This window comes from Tachypleus tridentatus, chromosome 5 (assembly GCF_004210375.1).
Source record: "Tachypleus tridentatus isolate NWPU-2018 chromosome 5, ASM421037v1, whole genome shotgun sequence".
Classification (NCBI taxonomy): domain Eukaryota; kingdom Metazoa; phylum Arthropoda; class Merostomata; order Xiphosura; family Limulidae; genus Tachypleus; species Tachypleus tridentatus.
This window is the reverse complement of record NC_134829.1, coordinates 10,172,981-10,193,312: the sequence shown is the minus strand read 5'-3', so window position 1 is coordinate 10,193,312 and position 20,332 is coordinate 10,172,981. Positions and strand designations below refer to the sequence as shown.

General features: G+C 34.4%; 1 protein-coding gene across 7 annotated transcripts in view; it reads right to left on the bottom strand.

The window, feature by feature from the left end:
- Positions 1–20,332, bottom strand: part of htt (huntingtin) — a 303,204-nt gene that overhangs the window by 5,886 nt on the left and 276,986 nt on the right. For all 7 annotated transcript variants that reach the window (XM_076501072.1, XM_076501074.1, XM_076501075.1 and 4 more), the window contains 5 exons: positions 19,222–19,289; positions 15,815–15,956; positions 15,144–15,306; positions 11,719–11,879; positions 7,983–8,070 (listed from right to left, as the gene is read on the bottom strand). In XM_076501072.1, the coding sequence (XP_076357187.1) occupies positions 7,983–8,070; positions 11,719–11,879; positions 15,144–15,306; positions 15,815–15,956; positions 19,222–19,289 (622 nt within the window). The remainder of the gene's footprint in view (positions 1–7,982; positions 8,071–11,718; positions 11,880–15,143; positions 15,307–15,814; positions 15,957–19,221; positions 19,290–20,332) is intronic.

Sequence of the window (20,332 nt, the reverse complement as noted above, 5' to 3'; positions counted from 1 at the left end):
TAATTATCATACCTTGCCAGGAAGACGAACACGTAAATTCAAAATCTATTGTCAATCACCTGAAGTTGGCCTTTCCAGTCCTGGTTCTGAGTTATTTGATGTTATGGCCATTTTCAGAAAGTAAAGTAATAAAAGTTTTAAAAGACTTGCAGCAAAATTTTAATTACAACTCACCAGGATGACTAACAAGTAGTTCTAAAAGCAGCGTTAGTCACCTGAAGATAGACTTCCCAGTCCTGGTTTTGAGTTAATTGACATTATGGCCATTTTCTAATTCAAATTAAACTAGTTGTATTCTGATTCTTAAAAGGGAATCACATTAAAAAAGGTCTAATGTATAAATTAAAAAACTTAAATAGCATTATAAAGATTAATGGCCTTTAAAAAACTAAAAACATTTCCAAGGTGGACAGTGTCACCATCACCAAGAACATTGTCTAATGTTATGGATAAACCTTGGGACAAAACATATTTAAAATGATGCCATCGTTGAGAGTCGTAATGAGGGCAAGACAGTAAAATCTGTTTTATTGTGACCTGAGTGTTAACTTAGTGCATCAGTCCCAGATAAAAGAAAACAATGAGTTAAAAAACTGTGACCAGTGCATAGTCTAGTTCAGTGGTTCTTAACCCGGGGGGGTCGTGACCTCCTGGGGGGTCATTTGAAGTTTCTTGGGAGCCACAGAAGGTTTGGGAATTATTGGGGAAATCATGGAGCAGTTTGTAGTATTTATGGCAAGTGATGTAACTGCCCACCAATGAGAAACATGCTGAAGTGCAGCAGTTGAACCGTGTTGAGATGCTTGTTTTTGAAATGAAATTTTCTTTTCTTTGCAGATGCACTTCTGTTTTCTGTTCGCAATGTCTGCAAAGAAGCTTACATACAATGAAGCCATCCTCAAGATGGGTTTCACAAGTACTGTTCAGAACACTGTGGGCAATCCGCAATGCGACGTCTGCAGAAAGGTTTTGAGTCATGAAAGTATGAAGCCAAGCAAACTGAAGGTGCATTTTGAGTCTCTTCACAGCCAACTGGTGAACAAAAGATTGGACTATTTCAAGCAAAAAGAAGCTTCTCTAAAGGCCAGTCGCATGGACTCCACTGGTCATTTCGCTAGTCAGAACAAAGCAGCGTTGGGGCTTCATACAGAATTGCTATAAAAATTGTGTAGATCAAGAAGCATCATACCATTGGTGAAGATCTGATTAAGCCTTGCATTCTGGAAGCAACAAAGGCAATTCTTGGAGAACAGCAGGCACACCAGTTGAGGGCAATTTCCCTATCGAATGATACAGTCAAAAGTCGGATCTTGGACATGAGTGAGTATATTCTGCTGCAAGTTGTGACTGCTGTGAAGAGTAGTCCTGTGTATTCATTGCAACTGGATGAGTCAACAGATATTGCCTTGTGTACCCAACTCATTGTTTATGTTCACTATCTTGACAGAGAAGTTATGAAGGAGGAATACTTGTTCTCTGAGCCAGTGGCCACAACAACTTGTGGAGAAGACATTTTCAAAATCCTTGAAATCTTTCTCCTTAAACATGGGCTGAGTTGGGAAGCACTTGTTGGTCTGTGTACAGATTGGGCTCCTTCCATGATTGGTTGCAAATCCAGCTTCAAAGCCTTTGTGAAAAATGTTGCTGTGCATGTCTCGTTCACTCATTGCGTGATTCATTGTTATGCTTTGGTGATGAAGACTCTCCCACTTGAACTTCAAGAAGTGCTCACAGACGTTGTGAAGGTTGTGGACTATATCTGAGGGAGCGCAACAACTTCAAGAGGTTTTAAAGTGCTTTGCAAAGAAATGGGCGCTGACTTCTCTGTTATTCTGTTTCACACGAAGGTACGTTGGCTCTCACATGGCAAGGTTCTGAATCGGGTGCTACAACTTTGAGAGGAAATAACGATGCTGTTGGAACAAGGTTGTACCTCGAAAGAGAATCTTCTTCATGAAAAGATGCAAGATGACCATTTCATAATAAATGTTGCCTACCTGGCTGATTTCTTCTCTGAGGTGAATTTCCTGAACATTTCACTCCAAGTTCATGACAAAGTGGCAGCGTTCAAGTGTAAGATTCAACTTTATCAAAATTGAGTTCAGGATGGTGACACAACGTTCTTCCCTCAGATGACAACTATCCTGGCTTCTATGCCAGAAACTGAATGCAGTTTCCGTGAAAAGATCTCAGCTTATCTTCTGGCAGTGAATGATGCCATCGAAAGTAACTTCCCAGGATTGGATGACTGTTGTACTGATATGTGGATCTTCAGACCCTTTTCAGTGAAGGAGAGTACCATCAGTGATACTGATGTTGCTGCCAAGGTAGAATTTCTTCAAATTCATGAGGATACTCAGATGAAAGACGATTTTTCTGAACAAGAGCTTCCTACATTTTGGGCAAAACTGAAGGATGACTATCCTCTTCTTTTCGATGCGTGCATTGACTATGCTGATCCAGTCCCCCTCGACCTATCGCTGCAAAGCTGGATTCTCAGCAATGATGGCTCTGAAAACAACAGCACGCAATAGGCTTGTGATTGACGCCGACATGAGGTGTTGTCTGTCAAGTACTGCTCCTCGCTTTGATGTACATATGGCTGCAAAACAATATCAATCCTCACACTGAGTGAATAAGTAGGTTTTGTATGATGTTCAGTAATTCCATGGATTTTGCATTTGTTTAGCACTTATAGCATTTCTTAAGGTAATTTTTTGTAACATTTTCAATAAATCAGGACCTTTATATAGTTTTGTTTTATTCTACCTTTATGCAAAGTTCACCATTAGAAAAATTATTATAGGGGTAATGGTAATACCCTGGAGAGTCTCAGGGGGGTAAGATGATGAAAAAGGTTAAGAGCCACTGGTCTAGTTAGAAAAACTTCCTCTTTCTGATCCTTATGGAAGCAAGACAGCCAAAGCCCAATAGAGGGTCTCATTTGGAAAAGCTTGTTTTCACGTTGCTCACTCAAGTTCACTGCCAACTGGCATGGAGCCGATCCTTGAATACAGGATCATAGATCATGTATGGAACAGGCACAGTGGTGATAATGCCAGAGCAGACAGCTTTAGCTGCAGTGTCGGCAAGCTCGTTCCCACAAATATCAACATGGTCTGGTTCCAGAAAAATTGGATAGAAATAGATGTTAAAGCAATGGGCCAGTTGGTTTTGAATATCAGCAAGAACAGGGTGTGAACTAATGTGAAGTGATCCAGGGCAAGAGAAATGGCATACAGTTCAGCAGTGAACACAGAAGCTGTAGAGGGGATTCTGCACCCAAACAACCACCGAACCACAACAAACCATGGCAGAGCCCACACAGTCACCTGATTTTGAACAATCTGTATAAATAGGAATGGAAGGATGGTTCGAAAGATGTTCAGCAAACAACAGACAGTATTTCCAATCAGGAGTGTCTGCTTTTCTCAGATGACTTAAAGATAGGTTACATTTGGGAACTGTAAGTAGATACATCAGTGTTACACAAGGACAGACCTAATTCATCCAAATGGACCTGGATACAAAGGTCAAACGAGCAATAATAGATTGTCTGTTCTGAAAAAGTATGGCTCACCAAGGAAGGAAAACACAACCCCAAGTGGTATGCTTTTGGTAAAGAACAAATTTTTGAGACATATAGTAAAGATAGTTCCAAATGGCAGAGGTGCAAAGAAGGTTCATAAGACTCTATGTATAAGCTCTGAACTGGAGAAGTGTGGAAATCCCCAGTGCAGAGACAAAGTCCTTGATGATGAATGGGGTCTAGCATCTTTAAAGCCAAGGTCCTGGCAGAGCCATAGACCAGTGATCCATAGTCGAGTTTTGATCAAATAAGAGCACAATATATCTTTAGCATAGAACATTGATCCACTCTCCAGGTGGTGGAAGAGAGGACATGTAGGGTGTTCAGTGCTCTTGTAAATTTGATCTGTAGCTACTTGATATATGGTATATAGGTCAGTTTACAGTAAGAGATAAGCCACAAGAACTTTGTCTCAGGGACAATAGACAGCATAGCTTCACTGATACAGAGTTCAGGATCAGGGTGAACACCCCGTTGGCAGAAAAAGTGAATGCAAACAGTTTTAGAGAGAGAGAAGTTAAAGCCATTTGCTGTGGTCTACTTCAGTGAACGATTGAGAGCAGTTTGTAGCTGCTGCTCAATATACCTCATGTTCGACGACTGACGTGAGATGTGAAAGTCGTCGACATAGAGCCTGTTTGCAACAGTAAGAGGGAGTTGTTCAATGATGGCATTAATCTTTATACTGAAAAGTGTACATTCAAAGGGACTCCGAGTTCCTGTGGAAAAGAATGGAAAATTTACACAGAGTTGGAATTGCCAGTCAATTAAAAAGGTTTAATAAAAATGGGCAAATGGCCACACAACCCATAAGAGTGGAGGTCTCACAGAATGGCACTCCTCCATGTTGTATCATGAGCTTTACCAATATCAAAGAATATTGACACAAGATGTCATTTGAGAAAGGATTCTCTGATTGATGTTACAAGTCGAATCAGGTGGTCCACGGTGGAGCGCTGTTGCCATAACCAACACTGGGTAGGAGAGAGGAGGTTGTTTGATTCGAGGAACCAAACAAGACAAGCATTAACCATCCTCTCTAAGGTCTTATAGAGACAGCTCATCAAAGCAACTGGAGAGTAGTTTGAAAGAATCTTGGGATCCTTCCCAGGCTCAGAGAATGGTAGGACAATAGTCTATTGCCAGGTATCAGGAAAAAACATTTTCCTGCAAGATCCAGTTAAAAACAAACAGAAGAATAGCAAAAAAAGCAGGAGATAGATGGTGTAGCATTTCATAGTGTACATCATCAGGTCCAATCGATGTACTGCCAGACCAATGAAGGGCCAGTTTGAGTTCTACCTGGGTAAAGGGAAATTATTGTCATAGAGACAATCAGCTTGAAAAGAAAGTGGCGATTGTTCTGCCTGAGTCAGAAGTGTAGTGCCCACTGACCTTTCAAACCATGTCTCATATGACTCTTGAACTGGTGGTAGAAGATATGCCAATTGTGAACCTAATCCAAGATTCCTTCTGGCTTTGACATCTTACCCACTGAGCATGTGCATGAGCCCACCGGAAAGTGATGCAAGAGTGTGGGATACCTATGAAAAGTGCCCCAGGACTGTTTTTGAGCCTTCTATACCATGTGGCAGGCAGAATTCCACCATAGATGAAGATATTGTGAAAAACGTGTCAGGGTTTTAGGAATACATTGAGCAGCTGCTTGTATAATATAGTCAGTTACAGCTGCCACACAGTCGTCTACTGATGGCTTGCAGATGATGGCAGGATAAAGTTCTGAGATAGCAGTGAAAGAGAGCCAGTTTGCATGATCCAGCTTCCAGTTGGGCATGCAGGTTGGGTGGCATCAACCATGGCCAGTCTCTCTCAAAAGTATAGGAAAATGATCACTGCCTCATGGATAGAGAGACCCCTCCTATCAATAACAGCACTTCCACAGAGAGGATGATGTCCATTAGAGTCCCCCAGGATTAAAAAGATAGACGGCAACTATTCAATGAGAGCATCAAGGTCTGATCAATCATACGTCTCTCCATGTGATTGGTAGAGAGAACAAACAGTGATGGTACGACCCAAGGAAACACAGATGGCTACAGCTTCAAAGGGTGTGTTGAGTGGCAAAGACAGGGTGGGCACATGCTGATCAATCAACAGTGCCACCCCTCCATGGACTCGTCCATCACAGAGCCTGTCATTTCTGTACAAAGAAATTTGCTGAAAGGTGACTATACTGCAGACTTCAGAAATGTTTCTTGTAAGGAAAGACATACAGTATGGTAGGAAGCAATCATTATTTTGATAGCATCCAGATTACAACGTAAACCTCGACATGTTCCAATGTATCAAGGTGGCCATTTGTATTTATATGGAGGCAAATTGAGTGGAGACCCCTTCTGTTTAAGACCACGTCTTTTCTTTTCACTGTTTCTATTCAAGGGAGGTCTACAGACCTCAATGGATTCTGTCCTGGGTCAATTGGACAAGTCTTTGCTGTTGGAAGAGGATTCCAGCAACTGAGGACGTGAATGAATGATGGTTTTGCATTCTTGTGGTTGGAGAAGAAGATGTATGTGAGGAAATGCTTGTACCTGAAACTAAGGAAAGTGCACCTTAGTATTTGCAGGAATCCATGTTAGGGACAGAGATGGGTGTTGAAGTTGATTCATCAACATTTTTAACCATGGAGGTCAAAAGACCTTTCATCTGGTTTGAGAATGATTCTTTTGGAGGCAGAGAGAGATCCGTCTGCACTCCCACTGTAGAAGTGGAAAGAAGTGTTACAGCATACATCTGAGATGAAGTGGTAGACAGCAACTTTCAAGCCTAAGGTTATGTAAAGTTATGAGTCGTTTTCAAATGCTGCACCTCTTTTTTTTTTCCAACCATTTAGGGAAAGAACGAAAGTAGGATGGGTGTGAGCCATTGCAGTTGCTGCAATAAGGGTCCGTTTCCAACTCATTAGCATCGTTGTCCTTGCCACACAACAAGCACACATCAAGGAATCACGACACGGCATCTTCGAGTGACCAAACCACTGACACTGGAACCAGAGTTTGGAATGTATGGCCATACTCTACAATTAAAATAAACTGCCTTGATGATGGCAGCTGGACGTGGTGATGTAAATGTCAGAACAAGAATACTGGTCAGCATCGTAATTCCATCTTCCGAGAGTGGATATATATCTCACTACAGAAGCTCCTTGGGGTGGACAAACCAGCGTGAATTTTGGACTCAGGAATGTTCTTCAAATCCCTCTCACCAATAGTTCCTCATAACGAATTTAAAGTAGCATGAGGTGTAACCTCAATAGGTATATACCCAATCACCTTTGAATGCAAGAGGAGTTCACTGTGTTAAGATGTTGATGTTTCCACCAATATGTCATCAGATCCAAGCTTCTTTACAGACTTTGGAAAGCCAGCAAGTTCCTCTAGTCTATTCTGAATGAAAATGGGAGACATCTGCCCTCAAGGTTTGTGTGAAAGAGAATGTAGTATAAGAAAATGTGGTACAACAGGTGTTACAGATGTTGAAGATTGCTGCTCACAATCTTCAAGACATGGTCGTCTACCTATGGACTGTTTTTCACTATTTTAAGTTTTTATTTGGAGAATCCATAATAAAAAGAGGAATATCTGAGTGCCCACTGACTCCACCACTAAGGTGCCCTACAAGGGGACACACAACAATGCCAAAGGACACTGCAGCAATGCCATGGTTTCATGAGCACTATACCCAAACACAAGCATCAAATACAATGCCCACAACACCTGTTGAGAACATCCAACACTGGTACTTGGTTGACCCTAGCCCAAGTGGACCAGCTGAGTGACCCAAGAGGGGCCACCCCAAGGCTGCCCATCTACAGGAATTCAAAGCCAAAGTGGTGTGTTAGGGTTGGATCCCTCAACCAACAGGATTCTCTCCTCCCCTTCACGGGTCACCACGCACAGCAAACACATGAATGGATGTTTAGATCCCAGAGGAAGTAAACTGAAAGAACAGAACTTTCCCTGAGAGGTCACCTCACCATGTACAGGAATCCACACCGATGGGGTGAAATAAGTGCCTGTAAAATTGTATTTAAATATTACAGTAGTAACTTAATATATAAATTATATAACTACAAGAAAATGTTATTTGTGCAACTGTAATTGAATTTCTGAAAAGTTAATAACACAGTAATACCATGGTATTAGTAAAGTGAATTAAAGTTTGATGTCATTGTTCTTTGAAGTTGACTTGTATGCAGAACTCAACTCCTCTAAAATGTTGGTATTTTAATAAATTCCATTCTTGCTTTGGTAACTCCATAAAGTTAAAAATGAAGAACACAACTTAATAAACTGACACAGCAAACAACAGTTTGTATACTTGTTAATACTCAATATGTTTAACATTCTTATACCTCTAGTGAAACACCAACCTGATTCTTGAAGTCCAATCCAGCAATACAGAATATTTCTTTGTCATGATCTTCTAGCTTACCCATTCGTTTCTGGACATGGGGGAAGCTTTACAAACTGTCAAGGTTAAATGAGATACAATTTACATTCATTATTTTACTAAGATAGCTCAGTCAGAATACCCTCAAGCTCTTGATGTGTCCACCTCATTGTCTTTGCATGTAAATTTCATGTTGTTGTTGTAATTGCTACAGCCAGCCAGCTGACACCAAAGTGCTACAAAGACTTTTATAAAGGGGTTGTTATGTGATAAAGAATTGGTGTTATGGCACTTTAGCCAGTCTACTTGTACTGATATCTATTGTTAATATGTTAAGAAGATGTGAGATAACAGGGACATGCTAAAAAGGAATATCATCTTCAGCATTAAATATTAATAAATTCCTCGATTCATATGAGTTTGCTATATTTTACGAAACAAAACTACACAGCTGACTATTATTATATTAATAGATTCAGTGTGCAGTGAGCTCCATGATGTAAGATTACATGGACAGGTTTCTCATAACTGCCATGAATTCAAAGTTTCAGCTCTCATAAAATATTAGCTACTACATTTTGGGCTAAAAATAATAGAAAACAATAATGTATCCTCTTGCTGCTGTGGTTCAATGAGTCTGGATTTGGTTGCAGCTTGGAACATTCTGTTGTCATAACTCAAAAAATGGAGGAATTAATAAAATGCTATGGGCTCATTTTTAGGTCATTTGGACTTTATCCATTGGTAACAGTTATACTGCTATATTTTAAACAATGTTGCATTGGTTGTTTCAACAAAATTATTGAGAAAAGAACAATACCTCAGCTACTATAATACACTCCATGTCACATTTAAAATTAGCTTTGGGACATTGTATGAGGGATTAAATCTCAAATATCACAATATCTGGAAGTATTTTGCAAGAGACGAAGTGATCTATACGATTACATCAACAAATATTATACATGGATCCACTCCTTATTAAAATGGGGCCAGGATGGTAAACATAACACCCTCTTTCTCATGTTGTTCTATTTTCAAACTTTTATATAATCTTAGTTGTCAAATTACAACTTTAAGAAACTAAATATATCAATATTAAAATACTAGTATTTGCAAAAAGTAAATAAATTTATATCATCTTTGTGACACAACTCTTAACAAATAACTAACACATTATCAGCATATCTATTAAGCTGTATTACATGTTTTACAAGTACCAAAACAGGCATGTTCCAGTGGTTTGTCAGTTCACACAATAACCTTGTGGCTGTAATCATCATAGGATTTTACACTTAAAATACCAGTCTGAAAGATTATAAATTTCAGCTGTTGCATGAATAAAGCATATATACAACACATTCACCAAAATATTATACAAGTCAGTATGAGGTAAGAATACCCATTCAAATGATTTACTAAGTTCTTTCTCAGCATATCTATATATGTAAAATGGTCCCCATAAATTTTATCAAATGATAATAATATAATAAGGTGCTTTTGAATTACTTAAAAAAAACTAAAAAAAACATGATAACTTTTGGAACACTTTTCACAGTAATAATTGTATGCTTAAGCAATTTTGTTTTTGTAATAAACAAGTCAAAAGTTCAACCAGAGAATATGTATACATCCAGAATAAAAAATAAAGACAAAATTGTCTCTGTAATGATTAAATCTAATGGCAGTCTGCAAGTAATCATCTTCTCCTGATGTAATGGAGAGAAAACTAAATGAAATAAATCCCATTTTTTGAAGTATAAATGTCAACAGTTATTTAAATAGATAAAAAAACTTCTCAATGTACATCACAAAAATTCATTATCTCATCCAGTATTATTTTGTTAATAAATAAAAATATTGTTTTCCTGAAACTAAAAAAACTATTACATTTTTATTATTTTCTTAGGTTTAGAAACTAGCTGGAGTACCCTTCATCTGGATAGAAGTTATGTAAGTTCATGATTAATAAAAATCTATCACAGGACAGGAAAAGTTGCTTCCATCATACATAATTGCAAAAAATGCAAAAATGCCCATAAAAACTGTAAAACATAAGATGCAAAACAGCAAACTGGCATGGATCTAACAAACCTTTATACCAGCTTCCCCCATTGACATCTATGAATTACAAAAACAAAATAAATCAACTAATAATACTGCTTACACTAAACAATCTTTTATATCTGATACGTACACATTTTTTTGTTTTATGATTTCTACATGCATTTTTATGGTTTTTACCACTACCTCACCTCCTGTACATGAATATTCATCAAATTTCATTTCAAGGTTCAGTTGAGTCCATGGGAAGATTGATTCACAAGAGGTAAAGTTGTGGTAAAAAAATTCCCATAAAAAATGCAAAACTAAAAATTTGTATGCACTTCCCAATGGACCCAATGAGTCTCTCTATAAAAGTTGGTGAAGATTAATCCACAGGAGGTGAGGTTGTGGTAAAAAAACCCACAAAAATACCCATAAAAATTGCAAACTTAACATTTATATGCATTTCCCATTGGACCCAAGGAGCCTCCATATCAAATTTGGTGAAGATCCATCTAAAGGAGGAAAAGTAGTGGTAAACAATGCAAAATGCACATAAAACCCTCAAAACTGAAAATCTGTATGTATCTTCCCATGGACTCAACTGAACCTCCACATCAAATTTGACAAATATTCATCTACAGGAGGTGAGGTAGTGGTAAAAAAACCCATAAAACTGCACATAGAAACCATAAAACACAAAATGTGTATATATCACATATAAAAGATTGTTTAGTGTAAGCAGTATTATTAGTTGATTTATTTTGTGTTTGTAATTTGTTCATGTCAAGGCTATTGAATGTTGTGTACAATCTATTTATACTGAGGCTACAGGGATTTCTAGAAGGCTTAAGTAATAAATATATAAATAATGATGAACAGAAACAGAGAAAAAAGTAAAGCTACATGGAAGATAAGATCAATTAGAGAAAAGTTAAATGTAAAGTTAACTATTGTGGGAGTGAAGGGTCTAACAATTAATATGCAAGACTGATATTAACAATTTTTGAAAAAATTAGAAGAATAAGTTATCACATCAAAGGGTGTTCTAAAGTAATTTAACCTGCCTAAGTATACTTTACCAAAAAGCAGATGATTACTTGGAGCATGGAAAAAGCACACAATATCTTTGAAGTTCAAGATACAACTCAGTAGCTCAACAACAACATAAGAGAACTATACACAAACACTATAACAATAAGAAATAGAGAAAAATAGTTTGGCTTGCCAAATTAAATTCTACATAATTGAATTGGCTTAAATGGACTTTTGACAAGAAGAAGGGAACTAAATTGTGTTTAACATATAAATATGATCTCCACAATGTAAAAATGTTTGTATAGATGTTTAATTTGTTTATAACATATTTATTATTAAGAAAAACAAGTGGGGTGAGTGCCGTTCATTTATTATCAAATTTACTGTCAATAGGTCACAGTATTAGCCTAGTGCACCAATATACTTACTTTAATCTATAAAATAAAGTTCCAGACAGTACATATTGCATAGAACTAATGAGCCTGTATAGAAATTTTGGTGAAATTCATCCACACCCTACATAGTAGTTACATGGACACACAACAGACTGTACTATTATATTTATATAAATACCACAAGGATGCAGCTTTAGCTAACTAAATTAATTAAAACTTATCAGAAGATCAGGATACAGAGATCTTAACCAAGGAGTAGCAGTGGCACTAACAAAGAAACAAGTGAGACTCCATATCGCCATAGAAACTGGTGATCGCTGCGTGAAGTTAGAAAGAGATAACATCACCCAGTCATGGATTACTTCTTCTAAAGAATGTTGATGTAGCCAATCAAAAACCTGAAAATACAAAATCATGTTTCTTTATACCATTTCAGACTATTGTCTGTGCTTAAATACAATTTGTTACAAACAATAATTAATGATCAAATAAATATATATGTTTAAAATAACTCATACAGACAAACTGTATATTAAGGTTAGCTAACTGTTTTCTTGTTATTACGTTTAATGTTGTTATGCAACATGGGTGAGGTAAGACATTAATTTTTACTTATTGTTTTCTGTCTTCATAGACATAGTTTTGTTTATGCCATGGAAAAGTTAATGCATTCAATATGACAAGCTTTTAACTAAAACATATGGTGTTAATTGTTACTGCTAAAAGTTGGTGACTTGTGATTTTAGACAGACAATATGTTACAAAGAAATAAACATTAACAACTAGGGTTTAATATGGGAACTTGTGTTTGTGAGTCCCTAAGTAAGATATGCAACTTTATTAATTTATTATTCCTTTCATCAGTCTACCTTCAGTCTAATTTGTCATTTATCATTATACTTTTACAAGTTAAATGTCTGTCATAAAATGGGAAATAATGATTAATTTTTGTTCTGAAAATTAAAGAAAGATAAATGTTGTAAGGACAAGTTTTATAAAAATTAACAAAAATCTGGTAATAGGTGTGGAAAATATCCTGTTTCTAACATTTCAAGAAAACAACACTTTTTATGTAGATTTGGTCATTTCCTTTAAGTGTTGCTTGATTAGCACTTTGACTTCTCTATATGTTTAACTATGTGCAGATGTTCTTCTTGAAAAATCATTATAGACTCAAACATCCAACAAACTGATTCTTAAAGACATTTGTACTTAATCTACTGTGTGGTCCTGCAAATCATTAATTGTCATGTTAAGGCAATGAATTTTATTATTTGTAATAGCATGTACAAAGGAAAAATGTCTTACTTATTTTGGCTTTGTTAGCCTGTTGAGCTCAGCAAGTGTGCTTTAATTTAGGCATTTTCAAAATTGAAATGTGCTGCAGGTAAAACATGAGGGTCGTTACAGAGTTTTCACTAAGAGGTCCAATTGCATGAAATTTAGTGATGTTGCATAAATGTGTTTCCTTGATAGCCAAACAGACATAATGAGGAATTTCAGTCAATGATTATGATTCTTATAAGCCAGTAATACCAGGCATGAGGAACACAAACACCTGATTCAATTTTATTACTCATCACGCTCTCTATCAATGTACCTTCAAATTGAATTATATGCCGAAACTTGTGCATCACATTTTATATATATATATATATATTATGGTAGAAAGATGACTTTTCATCATTAAATAGTAGGTTATAAAGACTATTTTACATTGTTAGCTTAGAAATTATACTTAGAACTAACCTAAATCTCCTAAACTGGTTGAACCTTGTGACATATTATTGTGTTTATGATCAAATATACCATTAGTAATGAGGATGACCAACTGATGAAACAATGGACTCTAATCTTTATACATATACACATTAGAAAAGCATACTTAATGAGCTATGCTGATAGTCAGGTTGATGGTTTTTAGTTTTGCTTTAAGTACGTAGCTTACACTGATTGGAAGTTAGTTATTATTGGTTACATACTGACACAACAGAAATTAATCATAAATAAAAATTGCAAACAAAAAATAGAATTACCTATTTTAGGCATACAAATTAAGTCTAAATATGATATACTAATGATAATTTAATACTCAATATCAATAAAATACACATATATAAAATCATTTAAGGATACAGTATACAGATGCAATGACTGACCACTTTAATAGGAGTTCATTCACACATTTACAGAACACTCAATTAATTAATATGCACTATAGGTTGAGCCTGTGATGATTGAGAAAGATAAATATGTAAGATAGTGGGATCTATACACTTTTCAAAAAAGAGAATTGTAGTAGGTGACCATCTATCAGGAAAATTATTACCAAAATCACTACTTTGACCACTTGTCCAAAGAAATGTATTATTAATTTATTAACTATGCCAAATGAGACAGAATATTTCTTCTTGGAAAAACTGTAGTTGCCAATTGTTAATGACTGACTATTGGCAAATAAAATTGGACAGGTTTATAAAGTAAAACAGACATGCTGATGTGTTCCAACTGAATTATTTCTTCAATAGTAGTTAGAATTTGCCTGTACTGTCTGAAAGATATTAAAAACTTCATACAAAACCCAACAACCAGCTCAAAACTACTTTCAAAAGATTCGGAGAAAACTCATGGCTTCAGTAATGTATAGAGTAAAAATGGTAAAATAGTGAACAATGAATGACAGAAAGCAGATATGTTCTTCTGAAACATACTTCTCCCTTTTCTCTAGTGACACTATGGTAAAAATATGGATAAAACCAGATAACATACTTGATCCTAACTTTGCCTTTATTGTTCTAACACTACAAGCTTTCTTACCTACTATGCATACCTCACAATGCTGAATATCTGACCTTATGGTCAAGATTCATAAATTCATTCAATTTGTACTGTTGAAAATTTATGTAAAAAGCACAACACTGCCTTCAGTTGATTTAGATTAGACTTGAAATTAAAAGTCTTTGATGAATGAGCTGGCTGACGTTACATATTTGGAGAATGCCCATGCTATGTATTTACCAAGATTGTAATTAAACGATTCATATGTGGACATTATTGGTCGTAATAGACAATCTGGTTTATGAGGTTTGGGGATGCCGTATATTTTAAACCAATACACACAAATCCAACAAAGACACACGAGACGCAACTGAACAAATTGCTACTACAAATGAAAAAAGCCAACAGAATTTCCCAAACACTTTATTCCTACCTACGTAAAACCGACTCACGCACACCGCAAATATACGGCATCCCCAAACCTCATAAACCAGATTGTCCATTACGACCAATAATGTCCACATATGAATCGTTTAATTACAATCTTGGTAAATACACTGCCTTCAGTTTTTGTGGCCAGCAAAATAACTGGATTTCAAATTAATTGAGTTTCTTTGGGATGAAGATAACATGTTCCACTATAATATTTTGCCAACATACTACAACTGCAAAATCCATTTTCTGGTACCTTGCAAAGTTTATTATATCACATTAATGATGCCATCATAATGAATTATGGTCTATCAAATATTAGACATGGAGGAGTAATAGTAAAGTGGCCACACAATAGCAACTTCATATAATTTCACTTTTCTGCATATTTAGTTAAATTATTTTAAACTATAGATAAAAGAACAGACTAACATATGTTTAAAGAAGCTTACATTAAATACCATTCCTGCTAACAACTGTGGATGAGGTTGTTGACTAGACAAAAACTCTCCTATAACTTTGTTAAGTACATCTTGAGCTGGGAAAAACTCCATCAGGCAATAAGGAAGAACCCTGCATATAACTTCTGCTTCAAATGGATAGCCTCGCCTTATCCTATGTGACATAAATATAACAAATATTACTGTTGAAACAACCATAACTAAAATCAATTTTAGGTTGAACAGGGCTGAAAGGAGGACACTGGACATTATTTACAAATTAAAAATGTGCTCAGTACTCAAAAGATATATTTAAAATATGTCTTCATTAAAGATGTATAGGGACTTAAAAACTCAATACAAAGGGTTCAAATCAAGTGATAGCCTGGTTTAATTTTCCATATTTTTGAATGAGAAAAACCTTTCAAAGTACTTTCATAACTCATGTTTGTAATAATATGGATGAAGCTTTCTGGACTATTGTGGTGCTTTTTTATTTTTTGTTATAATAAGTTGTAGTGACATTTTGCATAAAATGTTGTCTACATGCAGTTCTCAGACTGTCTTTTTAAATTTCATTTTATGAAGTTTTACTCATTAGAAAATTAATATGCATTTTAAAAATTTAAATTTTACTTTTACAAAATGATAAAAGTCAGTAAAAGTGTGACAATTTGCCTGACCTATCAAAAACAACTGTAACTCTTTCCATGGCGACAATCAACTGTTCTGGATCTGTCTGGATTGCAACATCACTAGAGTCTTTTGACACTATTTCTTCTATTGTACTTTTAAGTCTAGGATTCCACATTTCTCTGGCTTCTCCTAAACAAATGAGGTCAAATATAAAATTATAAACTGTTTACTATAGATGAAAATTAATTAACCTTTGCTCTTTTTTTTTAAACCAAACTAATATATATTAATCAAGTTTTGAATACACTGTGGAATAGATTTATTGCATGACCAATAACACTTCAAATATATTCTCAAGACAGCTGGTATGGGTATCAGAACTTTAATTAAAATAAAGTACAGAACAATGTTTCAACCTTCTTAGGTCATGTTCGAACTCTCTTTGTTAATCTGAAGATAATTTAAGAAGGTCAAGATGTTGTTCTTTACTTTATTTTGATTAATGTTTTAATACCCATACCAGCTATCTTGAGAATACATTTTTACTTCAAGTGGGTTTCTCATCATCATGAAACACTTCAAATAAGTCATTAAAGTGTCAGGATTGTTCAAACTGAAGTAACATACCATAGCATGGCCAAGGCAAATGAAGATTAAAACCGTTACTACAGATTTGAACAACCCTCTATATTCTGTTGAAAAGGAAGGCAACACAGCAAACTGATCAAAACCGAAAAGAATGTAACTTTCAAAGCAGAGTGGTAAAACATTTTGGTTACAGAATCTGAATTTTTTCTCATTTTTGTGAGCAATCTAGGCAATTTTATTTCTACTACTTAAGCTATATGATTACATTTGATTAGTTGGAATTTATGCAAGTCAAACAAAAAGCATGCAAAATTCCTACTTCCACACCCACCCTTCTCAACCCTCTGTTTCATAATTCATTGACAGTCCCCTCTTAAGTTTAATTAACTAATAGAAAGCCAAGGTCTTCATCTATCAAATGATGTATTCTGTTACTTTATGTTCTGAACATATAATTATCAATTTCACTTGTAATACAAATTTTGTTCCCATGGGAAAGCCACCTGCTAGCTTGGATGACTTTGTAACATCTCTTGTTGCATAGTTAGAAAGCCAAACAAATTCTGATATTTAGAAGAAACTGTCTGTTTTATGCAAGTTATTATACTATGTTCTTTGATGAATTATTTAATTAAATAAAAATTACTTAATTTACTACTATATCATCAGTATAAAAATTAGAGTTGTCATCAACAGCTGGCAGTTAAAAAAAAAGTACTTGGGTAAATACTTGTTTTTCATATTTATTCTTTATTTATTACTATAAATGTAACTAAAATATAAAAATGTGGATCTCTTTAGGTTACTTAAGGCTAGATTAGGTAAAATAATAAAAAAATATTTCATGAGTCATGCATGGGAGCAACTTGTGGATAATGAAATTAGATAACGTAATGTGAATTGCTTATTCCTGAACCTGACGATGACAAAAGGAGGTCGAAACCTTGTTCACTCCTCTACGTAAAAAGTTTTCTCAACCCAAAGGAGCCGTTTTTACATATACAGTAGTTAGACATAGTTAAAAGGGCAATAAAACAATAGAATTTAATTATAGATAAATGTATACTGTTATGAATTCAAAGCTAATTAGAATAAATCAATGTAGTTTCAAATTACATTTGAAGTAATTCTAGAAAGAAAAAAGGGGCAATTTGAATATATATTTGTGGTAGTTATGAGGTCAGTCAAACTGAACAAGCTTGTACAGTTAAGGTACAGAAAATATCAAGTTTTACTGAAAATAAATATCTGAAATATATTTAGCAAGTTTTACACAAAAAAAATATTGGGAGTTTTAAGATGAGGAAAAGTGTTTTTAATCTTAGCATGAAAATAAATTTGCACATCCACTACTCAAAACAAATATTCGATATATTTATAGACAAATCTTCTTTTTAATTTGTTAAAAATACTTCATTAAAAATATTGTTATGTTTACTGATAGACTGTCAAATTTGCTGAAGATATACAAAGTGTACTAAAAGTTAGTAGCATCAAATCTACAGACTTTACGCGAGTACAAAAAGGTCACATGGTTGGTCAAATTGACCGAGCTTGTGTTGAGAGAATTAATTAATAATATGAGATCTACTACTTGTTTGTTTATTCTCCCTGTGATTGGCTTGTCATGTGGTGGTGTATGACTATTCAGTTGTAATGTGAATAATTTGTTCAGACAAAAATTCAACAATATGTGTGGAAGATCATTTACTAACATACAACAAATATATGTTATACTTTATATATTATACTTCTGTCATCTCACAACATGGGACAGTGTTCTGCAAAAAAAAAAAGTTATTTGTTCATCCTTCATGTAATGTATTTATATTTTTTTTTACAAAACTGACAGTGAATCATTTATTATAAGTAAACTGGAAAAAAATGGCAACTGAGTATGGAGGACAAATGTTTCAAAAGTATTCAGTCTTTAGGTCTTGAAGATGAAAGACAGAAGCCTTTTGAAACACCATCCCCCACACTTGTTTTTTTACAATACGCATTGCCATTTGTTCCAGTTTACTCATCACAAATACTCTGCCAAAACTATATATCAAAGAATAATTTACTCTTATCAATTAACAAATGCAATATAAATTTTTCCAGGTCAATTAGGTAAAATGACTAAATTTGAGCTCTATAATTGACATGCTATAATTCTAAACTTTTCAAAACTTTACAAACAAACCATTAGATATTTACTGTTATTAAATAATTGTAGAAAACTTGAAAACATTTCAATTTGCCACCCCACTTGTCTGTTTGAATCATTCTACTAATGGAAGTCTGAAATAACCAGAATGTTCTAGTCACTCTCAAAAAAGAAAAATATGAGTTGAAAGTTTCCTTTGCAACTTGTAAGTCTTCTCCTACAAACTGAACTTTTAATTTCTCTGACAATGTCATTCAAAAGGACAAAATCTGAATTAGTATTTTACTTGTAGAACATTGGATGATTGAAGGTTGTAGTAATAAACCTAGGGATACAGTTCCTACATCTCTAGTAGTTTGTACTTTACTTTCACACAGAACTCTTGATAAGTCTTTATATAAAACACCTGTTAACAACTGAAGCTTGGAACTAGTACCTTTGACACATTAAACTTTCTGGTGGATTTTGGGAAAATAACAGAAATTCCATTTTTTTTTATATGCACACTCTAGTTGCAAAAGAGTTTAATTTTTTAACACTTTCTAAATGTTATAATTTAAGAATATCATTTTGTGACTTCAAAATACAACAAGCAGTTTTAATGAGCAGACTAAACATTTTTAAGCATAAAAAATAATAACAGCTACACACATTTCAGGGTCACGTGATTATGTTATAGACTAAATTATTAGTTTTATAATGGGCGACTCCTACCTACATACATTGTAGACAACAAAAGTCCTAGTGAAACTATACTTTCAACAGGACTGCCTTGTCTTATCCTGAAAACAAGTATATAATACAAGGTAAGTCATAAAATATCAAGTTTCTATTGCAGTAATCAAACCAAAACAAAGTTTTTCAACAAAAGCTACTTGACAGAATCAAGCCTATTTTGTATTCCTGTTGAAACCTTTGTTCCAAGTGTACCAGATATTGAGTTATTAGCCAACAATAATTTTTACAGATTTATTTTAAACCAATGAACTTCAAAATTAACTTGCTTTTATACTGTAGCTCTTCCTAGAAAACATATTTCAAGGAGAAACCTAACATATCATTTTAAATTAAGATTTCTTTTTCTAACCAGAATTTCATCAAACATAAAAACAACTTTAATCTGAAAAATGTAAAATTATTTTGTTTAACTAGTAATGTGTCTCATGATTTATTTTAATACAAATACCTTTATAAGATCATTATACAATAATTAAAAAAATAATAATAAGGCATCAATGATAAATACATTTTTATAAAATACATAAAAAACTGTACTGTAACTAAAAACATCTTTACATTATGAAATTTACTTGAAGCATAGCACATAAGAACATTACACAATGACTAACATCATTTGGTTAAATAATAAATAGAAAAAATCAGTACAGGAGTACTGTAGACTGTTAATAAAAGATGTGAATTAAAATACCTTAGAATTTCTTGTATTTTTGAATCTCAGATTAATATTATAATTAATTTCTTATAAAATTTTCACTTCATTTTGGAATATAATGAGAATACGATTTTTAATATACTATTACTTAACTAAGTTTAGAAGCTGTTGGTTGGTTGGTTAAGAGCAAAGCCACACTGGGCTATCTCCTGTCTCCAATTTGAATTTTAGTGCTCTAAGTTCATAAGCTAAGTGGTGTCCCATCAGGAGACTAAGAAGTGTTAGTACCATTACTATAGTTACACTTTTATTAATTTAAATGTTGTGAGTGAGTAACAGTTCTTAACTTAAATTGCTTGATATTAAAAAAAGGGAAAAGAAAGTCAAAAACATTTATTGAAGTTTCTTTGTAGTGGTCTGCAAGTCCTTATG